General features: G+C 45.7%; 1 protein-coding gene across 5 annotated transcripts in view; it reads left to right on the forward strand.

The window, feature by feature from the left end:
• Window positions 1–13,633, forward strand: part of MTCL1 (microtubule crosslinking factor 1) — a 116,359-nt gene that overhangs the window by 87,506 nt on the left and 15,220 nt on the right. For all 5 annotated transcript variants that reach the window (XM_069468261.1, XM_069468258.1, XM_069468262.1 and 2 more), the window contains 2 exons: window positions 5,028–5,195; window positions 9,952–10,203. In XM_069468261.1, the coding sequence (XP_069324362.1) occupies window positions 5,028–5,195; window positions 9,952–10,203 (420 nt within the window). The remainder of the gene's footprint in view (window positions 1–5,027; window positions 5,196–9,951; window positions 10,204–13,633) is intronic.

Here is a 13,633-nt window from a genome sequence, read left to right on the forward strand (position 1 = left end):
TAATACACGCTACTCTTAGCATAAAAGGAACCAGACCAGAGCTTATGGTTGTGAGATGTTTCTCTTGGCTGTGTATTCATGGTGGTGGTTGTTTCTAGTACTCTGGAGATAACACATGCAGGAGAAGGTAAAAAGTGTATGGAGGGATACTTAGCGCAAGGACTGTCTCCGCCCTGTCCTACCTGGCAGAGCTAACCAGGGTCGGCAGCCACCGCGTCCCTCCAGCGTGCGTGGCAAAGCCGAGGCCTCGCTATGAGGTGATTTCCTCACAGATGCCCACTTGATGCTCAGCCGGCCTTCCCTGGTTTCATAAGCCCTTGGGCTGATAACTCTGTGTTTATTAAATACGTGCCTCATTAATTCTTCCACACACCCATATTCACTCTTGGGAAGCTCTCGGTGACAACATGGAGACCAAGCATAGAGCCCTCCTGGACAAGACCACGAGGCGTGGTCTTGGCCAGAGGGCAAAGGACTTCTGTGTGTAACTGAATCTAACTTCTGTCATATATCATATTTTCAGGGCCACTTTCAATGGCCCATTCTCTTTTATCTGTAGAGTGGATAATGGTTTTAGAAAAGAATCTTAAAACTTATCTGAATGTAACAATGAAGATAAGAATGACAAATGGCTTATTTAAAAAAATGTTGCTGGAGACTGCAATGTATCATTTCTGGCTAGTGTCACAGTAAAGGACCCGTGTCGGGACTCCTGCTGGCAGAGTTGTTACTGGTGAGGAATGCTGCGTGGGGTCTCCCCTGCTGTGTCTCAACTAGGAACTACGGCTCCGCCTCCGTGTGCTGGGGCTCAGGACAGCTACTATGGCGGGAATTCCCTGCCTCCTAAATAAATAGGAGGTGGAGGCCATCACCTCTGTTTTGTGACTGGGTTTTTGTGGGTCAACCCATAGTAGCAGGCCAATATATGTCCCAGCTTTAGATTAAACCAGTCTCCAAAGGTAGTGACTCCAAGGCAAGCAAAGTAGTTGATGGTGGTTCAGCTCTTTCATGGAGCTATTTCACCCGCTGCGGACATCTGAGACATCTTTGCAGACAAGAATAATTTTGAGAGATAGCCAGCATTGCATCACAAATGTCTTAGTACATTACCTTATCCATAAACTACCTTTCCACTTTCTATTAATAATATTAGCTATAGACGTGGACAGCAATCTGATGCGCTGAAGGCCAACTGGGAACCTGTCATTAAGTTTGACGCTTTATAGCACCGTCAAGCTATCCCCGATCCCTGTTTAAAGCCTCGCTCAAGAGGGGTGAGCGAGGAAAGGCTGCAATGCCCCTAGACTGAGGAGAAGGAAACAGTGGTGCCATTTCATCCTGCTGCTTTGCAAGAATCAAACCAACTGATCTCTGAAGACATTGAAAAGTTGGGTTTTTGTGTTGAAACTGACCTATACTTAACAAATGTGCAAGCTGAAGTTTCATAACTGGGCCCCTGGCACAAAAGATCCAGAAAGCTCTAAATGGATCAGATTCTTAATTTGATCCCTTGACTTGATTTGGGTCTTTTGTTTTGGCAGCAATTTTTTGGGTTTCTTTTGTTTGTTTGTTTTTTTAACCAAAACTGTAGCCCAGCAAGGGGTGCTACCAGGAGAAAAGGAGAGAGAAGTTAACTTTTAGGTATTCTTTCAGGATGGCTCACTATAATTATTTCCCTTGACACAGGAGATGAAATTAGTTTCACAGGGCTTAGATGGTTTCTCTAAGGCAAAGTTTCAAAAAAAAAACCTGAGCAGAGTATAATGTCAGAATTCGAATATTCCTGGCTTGGTTTGTCTTCGAGGGGCAGAGCTGGACTGCAGTCCGGGCTCTCGCTTCCTTACCAGCGGGACCTTGGCAGTCCCTCAGCTGCTCCACGCTGTAGTTCCTCCTCTGGAAATGGGGAGCATAACAGTACCCGAGACTGATGGGAAATATAAATAAGGTCATACAGGCAAATAATTGAGTACACCCCAGCCCATAGGAAACAACTTACATTAGTGATTATTGGCACTGTTTTTTCCCATTTAGGAGACTCATGCCCTCTATAGCTCATTCTGGGTCTTCAGAAATGGTGACATGGACCTGCAGTCCCGTTGCTGTGCTCTCCTGGCAGAAACTGGCCTGGCTTCCTGCCGTGCCACTCACTGCAATTGAACGACTGTGATGACATGTACCAACAGCGTTGGCTCTGGGCTCTCTTGCTCCCTTTGGCCACCTCCACCCCAGAGCAATTCTGGAGCCCATTCCATGATATTATTATCCTGGTTTAATAGAACCCCACATTGACTACTCTGCCCAAAATGTGCATGAAAACGTTAAGGCTTAATTTTATTTAATCTGGTATCTGCTAATGCCAAAAAGTACTTGTTTCCAGAAAAACCAAATTTCCAATTTGCAAAAGGACTATCAAGTTCTGATTCTAATGTTATTAACAGTCATGTGGTGTATAGGCTAAGAACAGCACAGGCTGATACCGTATGCAGCTTGAGATTCATAGAAAGCTATTGATTACATATAAGAATGTATTCAATGGTTTTCTGCTTTCTTTTCAGTGAAAATTAGATGACTGTGGCAAAGACTGAACCAAAATTATTACAATTATTTTATGCTTGAAATGCTCTTGGCTCAAAAAGTAGTGATTGATTTTTTACTTAAAATCCAGATGAAAATACCAAATTTTATGGTAGATTTCTACCATAAAATATATATAATTTTTTGGCAAACAAATTCTGTATGAAGATGTGTATTTCTGAAAAGATTGTCATGATACTTCTTCTCACTCAACTCCACTTATATAATTTTTAGATACTTTTGATGTGGGACTTTAAAAAACTTCTGCATTTGTTAACAACTTCACACATTTTATGAGCATCTCTTTGAGTATAGTGGTAATTTATTATTTGAGTGGTTGGAAAGAATGTGTAAGATTTGTAGATGGTTCCCTATCTGCTGAGTTTTTCAAGTGTTAACTGAATTATACTCTTAATGCCTTTTATCCTAGAGTTATTAAAGTAAAATTTGGAGTTTAAGGTGAGAAAAGTCAAAGAGCAATAAATGTTAACAAATAGGCCTTTCTGTTCCATCAGAAGTCTACTGTATCTAATATTATAGCTTCTCAGTTAAATTATGAGGACAGCTAAGGAGTTTTCAGTAATAAGTCTGCTCATGTTAAAGAATTTCTCTTTTCTAATCCAACTTTATTTAAATCTAAACATATATACAAAGTATCTTAAATTCTTCCCACATATGTTTAGCCATTTTCATGTAGGTTTAGTGGATTAACTAGATGGTTGGGTTTTTTTGTTTGTTTGTTTAGGGTTTTTTTTGATTTTTTTTTTTTTTTTTTTTTTTTTTTAGAGACAGGCTCTCGCTCTGTCACCTAGCCTAGAGTGCAGTGGCATCATCACAGCTCATTGTAACCTCACACTACTGGGCTCAAGCGATCCTCCCACCTCAGACTCCCAAGCAGCTGGGACTATAGGTGTGAGCCACCATGCCTGGCTAATTTTTAAAATTTTTTTTGTAGAGACAGGGTCTCGCTATGTTGCTCAGGCTGGTCTTAAACTGCTGGCCTCAAGCAAGCCTCCTGCCTTGGCCTCCTAAAGTGCTGGCATTACAGGTGTGAGCCACCACACCTGGCCACTAGATGGTTTTAGCAGCATGACTGAGGAGTGCAGGCTGACATGTGGGTAGGACGCGAGTGAGGGGTCCCCCGTGCACTTGCTGAACCGGGCAGGAGAGGTTTACCAAGGGGGGGGCGGGGCGGGGAATTCTGTGTGAGAGTGTGGAGCTCTCTCTTCCCAGAGTGGAGCTTTTATTCCACCTGCTTCATACATGTCCGAGCAAGAGTGCTCTGAGCCTGCCCTGAGAGACGTGATGTGCTCTTAGTGCTGTCTGATAAGTAGAGATGGCCTCACGTGGCTTTTATTATCAAGGTACCACGACCAATTCAGTATGTGTCATACATTTGGACAAACCTTTCTAATGTAATACCCTTGCTGAGATGTATGAACATAGAAATCATGGCTTTGAAATTTGCCTTCGAAGGGCTGGAAGTTTTTTGAAAATATAAGATTTTAAGTTAGCTATAAGCAGATTAGTAATAAGAATCTATTCTTCACTTACCACACATGTGTGTGCTTAGCAGGAGCCAGGGGTTGTGCCAGCCACTGGGAACGTGCGGTGGGTCAGGCTTGTCTCTCCCCAGACACTCAGAGTGGTGGCAGCGTGGGGCAGGCGCAAGAGAAGCAAGTAGGGGCAGTTGTCACTCGCACAGTTAGCGAACCACGTGCAGGGCCCTGAGAGGTGAGGGCTGGTAATTCCATCTCAGAGGACCACAATGAAGCCTCCATGAACATACATACATATTCAGCATTTCACTTTTGGCTTTAATTGTTAAACATCACCCTCCCACCCCCACCCCCAATGGCCATGCTTGTCATATGTATGGTCTCTTAGTCACTATAAGTCAGAGTATGACTGCCCTATGTTTATAAAAGTCCCCAGGCCTTTATTAATTCCTTCTGGCTCAACAGCTGGCACTAGCGTAACAGCACACATGTAGGTGAGTGTATATGTCATCATATCTGTAATCCCAGGACAGTCCAGTCAGCCCACCTCAGAGCTCTGGACGCCTGAAGTCACAGAGCGTCCTGGTAGCCATGGCTTCGGGGGCTCCTGTGGCCTCCTGCAGTTTCCTCGCCTCTGCTCCTTGGGCCTAGCACACCTCTGCTTCAGGTGCCCACGGCGCCAGCCCAAGTGCCCGCCTCTGCATGCAGCTGCCAGTGGCCAGGGGCAGCCTTCCTCCCGATGGCACAGGCCTCAGTCTCAGCCGCAGGAGGCCGATGGCCAGTAATGGGGACCTTCTTGCCCCCTCCCCCTAACTGCAGACTCCCCACCTGCCCTGCGCCTGGGCCAGTGGCACCTGGAAACAGCCCCGGCACTGCCTTGATTGCCAGATCCTTTCTTCCGACCTAAAGATACTCTTAAATCAGGTGGCGGGGCCTGACTCAGTGTTCCCACAGGTGGTGGAAAACCAGCAGCTGTTTGGCGCCCTCAAGGCCTTGCTGGAGGACTTCCGCTCGGAGCTGCGGGAGGACGAGCGTGCCCGGCTGCGGCTGCAGCAGCAATACGCCAGCGACAGGGCGGCCTGGGACGTGGAGTGGGCCGTGCTCAAGTGCCGCCTGGAACAGGTACTACCCTGCCAGCATCCTGGCTCCTGACCACTGCGTCCTTCCTGTGCGGGACAGGCGGGGGGGGGCGCAGCGGCTGCGTGCGTCTCTCTCTAAAGTGCCCAGCCTTCCCAGGGCCCCTTTTCCCTGCTATTCCCTCTCTCAAGTAGGAAACACAGCCTCCACCAAGCAGCAGTTTAAAAGTAGCATTTTTTTCCCCATTCTGCATTGAACAAGGTTGTATTTAGCCCCAGCAAAGGTTGGCCGGCATGAAGCCGTCATCAGACTGAGATGACACATTCTAGACGGAGCAAGCAACAGCAGACTGTGGTTTAGTTATCGCTGAAAAAGGCAAACACGTGCTTTCCTTTAGATTTTTCAAAATATTGAAAAGAACTTGTAGACCTTCCACTGCACGCCCAAGAAGCCTCATCAGCTTCAGTCTCTTTACACCAGAGGAAACTGAGGCCCACAGACGCAGCTCGTCCCAGGGCACAGCGCCATTTGGCGCCAGGGTGAGAAGCGCGCCCAGGCTTCCTGCCTCCTTCGCGCAGGGGCGAAGCGTCCTCTGAGGTCTCACCCCACGGCCATAGGAGTCCAGATCAGACAAAGCAAGAAACATCCTTTCCTACATCTTTCTTCCTTGGAAATCCTTAAAAGGAATGTGACTTCCTGCACAGCCCTTGCTGCCCAGGTCAGCTCCCAGGGTTCTTCCCGCCCCTTGACATGAAGGAGGAGGGAAGGTCCTTCGATGCTTCAGTCGTCTGTTTTCTAGGCTCTGTCTTGAGGCAAACCATAAAGTAATTAAAATTTTATAGGAATTGGCCTGGACATGAAAGAAAAATGTTGCCCAGAAAGGAGACCTCTTCCAAATGGCCTTTCGACAGACTTGTCACGTCAAAAGAAAACAGCTCTCCCGGTACCCGCAAGTTCCCCTGCGCTGCCACCTGGCCCCAGCAAGCAGTGGTGTCAGGCCAGCAGCCCTGGGTAGACAGCGGGGACACAGCCTTCCAGGCCAGGCCCATCAAATGACGGAGCAGCCGACCCAGTCTCAGGTCCTGCCCACTGCTTGGTGGGGGACTCACATTAGACGCTGTGCGTCGTCCTCAGCCTGCAGAGCCAGCAGTGGAGGGGGACGAGTAAGGACATTCTGATGAGCTGCCTTCAGACCTATTTAAAAATATGTTTTGGGGGAGGGGGAGCTAAATATTTTCAAAGATGTAACTGTAGCTATAGAAGGGAGGCATAATCTTTGATGCAAGCCAGTCTTAAAACATTTCATGTTTGTTTTAGGAGAACATAGTATCCACCCACATGTTTGCTACAAATAAAGCCTCAAGGGGAGTCATAAATACCCACAAATAAAGCTAGGATTTCAAACCTGGAAGCCAGGTAGTAGGTAAAGAGTTTATCTTCTGCCCAGAAGTTTCTTAAACATTTACTGCCCAGGAAGCAATGCATGTGGGCTGATGCTAGTCCATCTGTAATAGTCCTATATTTGCCCTCTTCAACTTTGATGCAAAACAGTTTAATTCTGCTAAAAGTTAAATATCTTCCTTCAGTGGAGCCCATGTGTCACTCCCCAAATCTGTGATCCTTTCAGCAGACTGCGAAGTCAGACCTTGTTCTAAATACTGAGCAGATACAATGTTCCTTGAAGGGGCTCTCAGTGCATTGGGGACCAGACAAGGGCTGGCATTTATAACAGGGTGGAAGGTGCCACCAGGCTTGTACCCAGGACGATCGGGGATGGGAGTGTGTAGGGCACATGCCTCAGCTTGAGGGATCAGGGAGAGCTGTTTGTGGAAGTCTTGCTAGAACTAATCTCAAAAGATGGATGGGAGTTAGTACGTGGAAGAGGAAAGGAAGTTTCAGGCAAAAAAGGACCATCATGAAGAGAGGAACATGGCCCATTTAGGAGCTCAGGTGTGAGGGGAAAGCAGAGGGTGTAAAGAATTAATACTTTGATCCTGATTTTATCATGCAAGTTTAGATTCCCTTTTTGAAAAGATTATTCTGGCCTCAAGGTAGAAATGGATTAGGAACAATTAGAATTAAATGGATCATCTTGGGGTCTGTACATTGAAATCAGGAGACTTCAGAAATAGAATAGGAAAAAGTGCATCTTTATGTTCGCTAAGCTTTCACTAAAATTTAGCAGGTCCTCCAATTCTAAAGTAGGCAACAAGCCCAAAAGAAATCACAGACTTTTTCATTTCCCATTACAATCATTGTGGATATCCCAAAATGAACACTGAGGGACCTTTGGCTCCCCCAGACTGCCACAGGGGTCCACGCTAAGAAGGTGTAGGAGCCCTGAGCCGCAGGGAGAAGTTGGAGATGGAAAGGCCACTGTGGCCGTGCAGGCGAGAAAGGGTGATGCTGCGGGAAAGCAGCAGCAGTGGAAATGGAGGGGACACAGCTGAAAAACCACAAGTACAGAGTGGCAGGACCTGGTGGCCAGCAGTGAGATGCTGTGGAGCAGCCGGTACCTCGCATGGGTCTCGGTTTCTAGTCTGGGTGCCTCAGCGATGGTGCCATCACTAAGATGGGAACACAGGGAGAGGCCAGTGGGGATGGAGAGGGCTGGATTTGAGGTGCCTGTCATCACAGGCACTGGGCTGAAGATGTGAACGAGGAGGTGGAAGACAAGACTGTGGGGGGAATCTCCAGGACTGCGTAGAGTAAGAGGAGCGCAAAGAAGGAACTTGAAATACTCACTCTCAAGAAATTAGTAGAAGAAGAGGACTTTGGAAAGGAGCAGCCAGAGAAATTAATGACAATTCAGAAGCAAATGTCTCAGAAGCCAAAGGGAGTGATACCATGCTATGCCAAGTGGAGTTCAGCATTATCAGAAGCTTTTGAGAGGCTAAGACAGATACGGGATGAAAAGTTTTGTTGAACTTGGCAATGAGGAAGTCACTGGAAAACTTGACAGGAACAGTTTTCACTGGGGTGTGGGTAAAGCAAACTGCTGTGCCGAGAGCGAAAGGAGCGAGTTTGACGGCAGAAGGGAAAGAAGGAGGGGCAGGGGCTAGAGGAACAGGGGCCATAGGGTCATGGGAGGCATCTGCCTTGTTTTTAGATGTCAAGTGAGACCTGAACTGTGTAGGGTCATTGGTGACACAGGATCCCAGAGTAGGCAGAGGGATTGGGCTCCAAGCATGGGGAGGGGGTGACCCTGACCATGAGAGACCTGAGGAGTGTGGATGAGGAGTTTGTGGGTAGGAGAAGGAATTCGCCTTCACAGCTTAATGAAGCAGGGTGGCAGAGGCCATCTGCTGCCAGGGCAGGGGCAAGCTGCCTGGGGAGGAGATTCTAAAGAGAGGAGGTGCTGGGAAAGCATCTACGGGGGACAGATGGACCTGCAAGAGGCTCAGCACCCCATCTCACACCCCATCTTCCACTCTGGCTTAGGGGGATTGCCAGGAGCTGTTTGAAATTGGAATTTTTTGTTTTTGTAATTTTAATGGTTGCCCTAGGGTTTATAATATATATTTAATCAAAGTCTACCTTGAAATCGTATTAGACTTCACAGGCTGTGTGAGGCTCTTATATCCCCAATTCCTTTTTCCCATCCTATGTGCTATTGCTGCCATAGTTTACTTCTACATATTCTGTGAACACACAATACATTGCAAATATTTTTGCTTTTTTTTTTTTTTTTTTTTTTTTGAGACAGAGTCTCACTCTGTCACCTGGGCTAGAGTGCCATGGCGTCATCCTCACTCACAGCAACCTCAAACTCCTGGGCTCAAGCAATCCTCCTGCCTCAGCCTCCCGAGTAGCTGGGACTACAGGCATGCGCCACCATGCCTGGCTAATTTTTTCTATATAAATTTTTAGTTGTCCATATAATTTCTTTCTATTTTTAGTAGAGACGGGGTCTCGCTCTTGCTCAGACTGGTATTTTTGCTTTAAATAGTCAATCATATTTAAAGGCAACTAAAAAATAGGAAAAAAAAATAGTATATTATTCCATTGCTTATTTTTGTGCAGATCAAAGTGTCTGTTGGTATCATATTCCTTCTGCCTGCAGAATTTCCTCTGTCATTTCTTAAACTGAAGTGCTGCTGGCAAGAATTTTTTTTAATTTTTGTTTGTTGAAAAGTGTTTTTCCCTCATTTTTGCAAGATACTGTTGCCAGATGTAGATTCCATCTAGATTGACATCTTTCTTTCAGCACTGTAGTTGTCCCTCCATCATCTTCTGACTTGCATAGTTTCTGATGCGAAGTCTTCTGTCATTCTGATCTTTGTGCCTTTATGTAATGTGACATTTTTCTCTCGTATGCCTTCAAGATTTTCTCTTTGGTTTTTACCACGTTGATTACATAAGGTGTAAGATTTTGTTTGTTCTTGATATTTAACCTCCTGGGTGTTTGACAAGTATTTATTGAAAACTATTAGGTTCTATCACTGTCCCAGCCCTTGGTCCACACAGGGGCTAAGGATATGGGAACAGATGTGGTGCCTGCCCTCAAGGCGCTACGTGGAAGTACAGGCAAGAGATAGTGGTGACTTAGACTAGGAAGGTGGAGCTGGGAAGCTGGCCATGGGAAGCTAAGTGGACTCATTGCTTAACACTCTGTGTGACTGTCTGTGTCCGATGTTCTTAATTAGGACTTTAAAAATGAAATGTGTTTCTTCCGTGGGATTGGCCAAATATTGGTGTAAACATGTTTCCAGGGATCATATGTAAATGTGCTGAGATTTTCTTCATCTTCAAATGCAAGATTTGTCAGGGAGGGAGGTCCTAAGTCTTTTCTCTTTGACAGCTGGAAGAGAAGACGGAGAACAACTTGGGAGAACTAGGCTCCTCTGAGAGCAAAGGAACCTTGAAGAAGGAGAGGGAGGTGCACCAGAAGCTCCTGGCCGACAGCCACAGCCTGGTCATGGACCTGCGCTGGCAGATCCATCACAACGAGAAGAACTGGAACCGGGAGAAGGTGGAACTTCTCGACCGCCTGGACAGAGATCGGCAGGAGTGGGAGCGGCAGAAGAAGGAACTCCTGTGGAAGATAGAGCAGGTAAGGCCGCGCCCCCGGCGCTGGAGCACAGGCAGAACATGCAGCTGCTAAACTGACCTGGAAAGCAAGAGCACTTAGGGAAAAAAATCAGGCTGCTGTATGGCCCTTGCTGCCTCAGGATGTTTCGTGGGCATCCAGAGGAGAGGCAGAAACACTAGAATTGCTAGTGTTGGAGATCTAGGCTCACACCCCTCCGTTGCACAGAGGTTGGCTTTGCAAAGTTTGCAGGTGACTTTCCTGGGAGCGTTCATGTGGGGAAGGGGGAGCTCTGGGAGGGGGATAGCTTTTTAAAGGAATTTAAAAACTAAACTTGAAACAGGAGGTAATTTCAGGTCTTACTCAGTGATTTCTGCTAAAAAGCAAACTACCTTTTAAGTTTGCCACTAAAGATGTTGTCACAGTGACTGCTCCAGCTTATGTGGAATTGTCATTAGTAAAGAAATTGCTGAATTAAGTTGAAGTCAGGTTGTTTGCTGGCGATTGTACCTGCTGTGGCTATTGCTGAGCTGTGATTAGATAGGGCCACAGTCAAGGGAGGTAGCTCATCAGCTTCAGCTAAACAAAGGATTCAGAAACTCAGATGAGTTTTGGGGGCGGGGGGGTAGTTTTTCCACTGCCCGGACAATCACGCTCTGCACTGCATCAGACACAGAACAGTTTGCACAGGTGCAGTGGTTCCTGAATGATGCACAAATTAAATTGACCAATATTTAGAATTCTTCCCTGGCTAGATTTTTATATAGCATACATTTTGTTTATTTCAGCCTGTCATCCTTTATAAATTCATGAGGCCTCAAGGAAATGTATTAATCAGTAAGAAACTGAGTTCAGGAAAAATACCCTCAGTACTCTACTTTAAATACCCATACTGCCTGCACTTATGTGGGAGCCTTTTGAAAAATGTGCTCTGTTATCCACATACATGGTACCCGTTGTTATGCAGGTACAACGACAAAGGTGAGTTTAAGCATCATGTGGGATAGGGAGGGAGGGAGAACAAACTAAATGGTAAAAGAGACCCAGAGCCTTTGGCTTGGAAACCGCTGAGAAGAAAGTACACTGCAGATAGAAAGGGGCTGAAGTTTCTCCTAGGTTTGATCACTCACATGGATGAGTCACATTGCTGATCTTTGATATGGCTCCATTTCAAAATTCCCCAAATCCTGTCAAGAGGAAAGCTGGCCATTTCCTGTTTGGCTTGGAAATGCAGCACTTGTGAAGAGTCTCCCACATTAAATCCCCTGTGTGTCTGTGCTCTATTGAATGGGTCAGTTGTTAGGTGGAAATTTTAGGGGTAGAAGTAGCATGGATTCTTATGAAAATGGTCAGGAATTTGTCATATCCAACTTTAGTTGACCAGTGTCACAGAAACTCCAGGAAACTTGTCACCAGGGGGTTTCTTTCTTGGCCTTTGCTTTAGAATCAGTCACTCTGTATGTCCCTCCCATACCGCATGAGGCCATCATGATCCCTGCCGTGGCCCTTCTAGGGTCCCCTTTGCCTATCAGCCATCTTGTTGGTCTTGTCACAAGCTTCTTTCATTTTGAAAGTCACACCTTGGATATAAGTGAAGCAAGTATTTTAGGTTCTTGTTTCACTTTTGGGAATGAGGAATTTCTAGCAAAGGAAAAATTAGTAAGACACATCCGATGACACTCAACTTGTGGAGAGTCAGAGACTTAAAGATGAGCCGTCAGCTCATTTTAAGACTGAATTTTGGAAAGATAACAGTGGTCAGGAGCTGACCTCCATTTCCAGATTGTCAGTGTTGAGACATTTCTGCCACCCTGACAGCCTCAGAAGCTCAGCCCTCAAGGTTGACGTCTTTGAGCATCATGGATCTGAGACACATGCGTTTCGGGCATCTTCTGTTCCCGAAATCTGTGTGGTGGGTGACTTCATTGCTGTTTTTAGAAGAAGACTGGTTACCAGTGAACTGATGCTTCAGATGTGCAATTATGGCTTTCAAAAATAAATCTGGCCTTTTCCCAAGAATATTCGCAGCATTTTTAAAGAAGACTATAAATCTTGGTGCCCAATCCTGAAAATTAAATAAAGCAGTTACCGGCATTCTCTAGAATGTCTGAAAAGAGGCAATTGGCTCAAGTGTGTATAGGTGTATAGATTTTGTTTATCAGTTATTGGGTTGTCCGTTCATTTAACTATTAGCTACACATTCCATAGATAAACGAGATGTAACTGAACATTCTTCCCAATGTATCCTCTCGACATTTGACTACTTGGTAAGCCACGTAACCTTGACGATGATAACCTAATACAGACGGTGAAAGAAGCAACACTAAATCCATTTTCCACTTTCAGAACACATGCTTCATACTTGTCTGGTGTCATTAAATTCCTACATAATTTCTACACCGCATGAGGCATTTTATGTGATGTACGACTGTGGGAACTTGGCTTAGGTCATATAACATGTTCCATCTGTCTTATCAGTGTCTCTCGTCTCAATCCAACTCTGATTGCGGGTGTAGGAAGCTTTCATGGAGTCACTCTACGGTTCTCCTAGAGCCGTCAGTTCCCCGTTAACATGCAGATACTGTCGGACTTGCTATACTTGCCGACTTAGACAGCGAACTGTCATCCGTCCTCCTTCCAGCAACTTTCTTAAATCAGCTGCCTTTACCACATGAACGGCCATTTTCTTAAAGCCTGTTTACAAAGTGACCTTTTTTTCTTTCCACCAGCCTGGGTAAGGTGACACTCTTGAGGGTTTATTGTTTCCTATATTATTTGAAATGCAAATCTTTAAAATTTCCTATTTGCGTTAAAAGTTGTTCTGTGGGACTGCAAGTACAGTAGGTGCTGACGCTGGTTTGAAATGAGTCCCCCCAGAAACCCTGTCTGCCTAAGGACCCGTGCTATGACAGCGCCCCAGAGGCATCCCAGCAGCAGAACCCTAGCTACAGCCGCTCCAGCACATTTTTAGGAAACCTGACACTTGCCAGCTTGAGTGCAAGTTGCTCCTGGCTGCCTGGGTTTATTTTTGAAATTCCACTTGACTGAGTTAGAGCGCTGGTTCGTAGCTCTCTGCTTTAGCCATTCTGTTTCCCTCGTCACTCACACCCTCAGTGCACGTTTACAGCTTCAAATGGGATTCTTGCATTTTAATTCCTTGCCCAGAATAGCTTGGAGATGATCACGTGTTGAAACTAAATTGTGCCGACATGTATTAAATGAACATACAAAAATCTTTCCTTTTAATTTTTTTCAAGAAAGCATGTGACATCTTTAAGAAAACTGCAAAGAGTTGTGTCATGGGGAGGGGAGGGGGGAGCAGAGGGGCTGGGCTCAAACCAGGATGATCTGCTTGTTCCCTAATGTGACCGGGAACTGCCTCGAACTCTTCAGATTTAAGCTCTGGCTGCTGGAATCTCCATCTTTCTCATAAAATAAAGATAATACTCGAGAC

Source organism: Eulemur rufifrons, chromosome 5 (genome assembly GCF_041146395.1).
Source record: "Eulemur rufifrons isolate Redbay chromosome 5, OSU_ERuf_1, whole genome shotgun sequence".
Classification (NCBI taxonomy): Eukaryota; Metazoa; Chordata; class Mammalia; order Primates; family Lemuridae; genus Eulemur; species Eulemur rufifrons.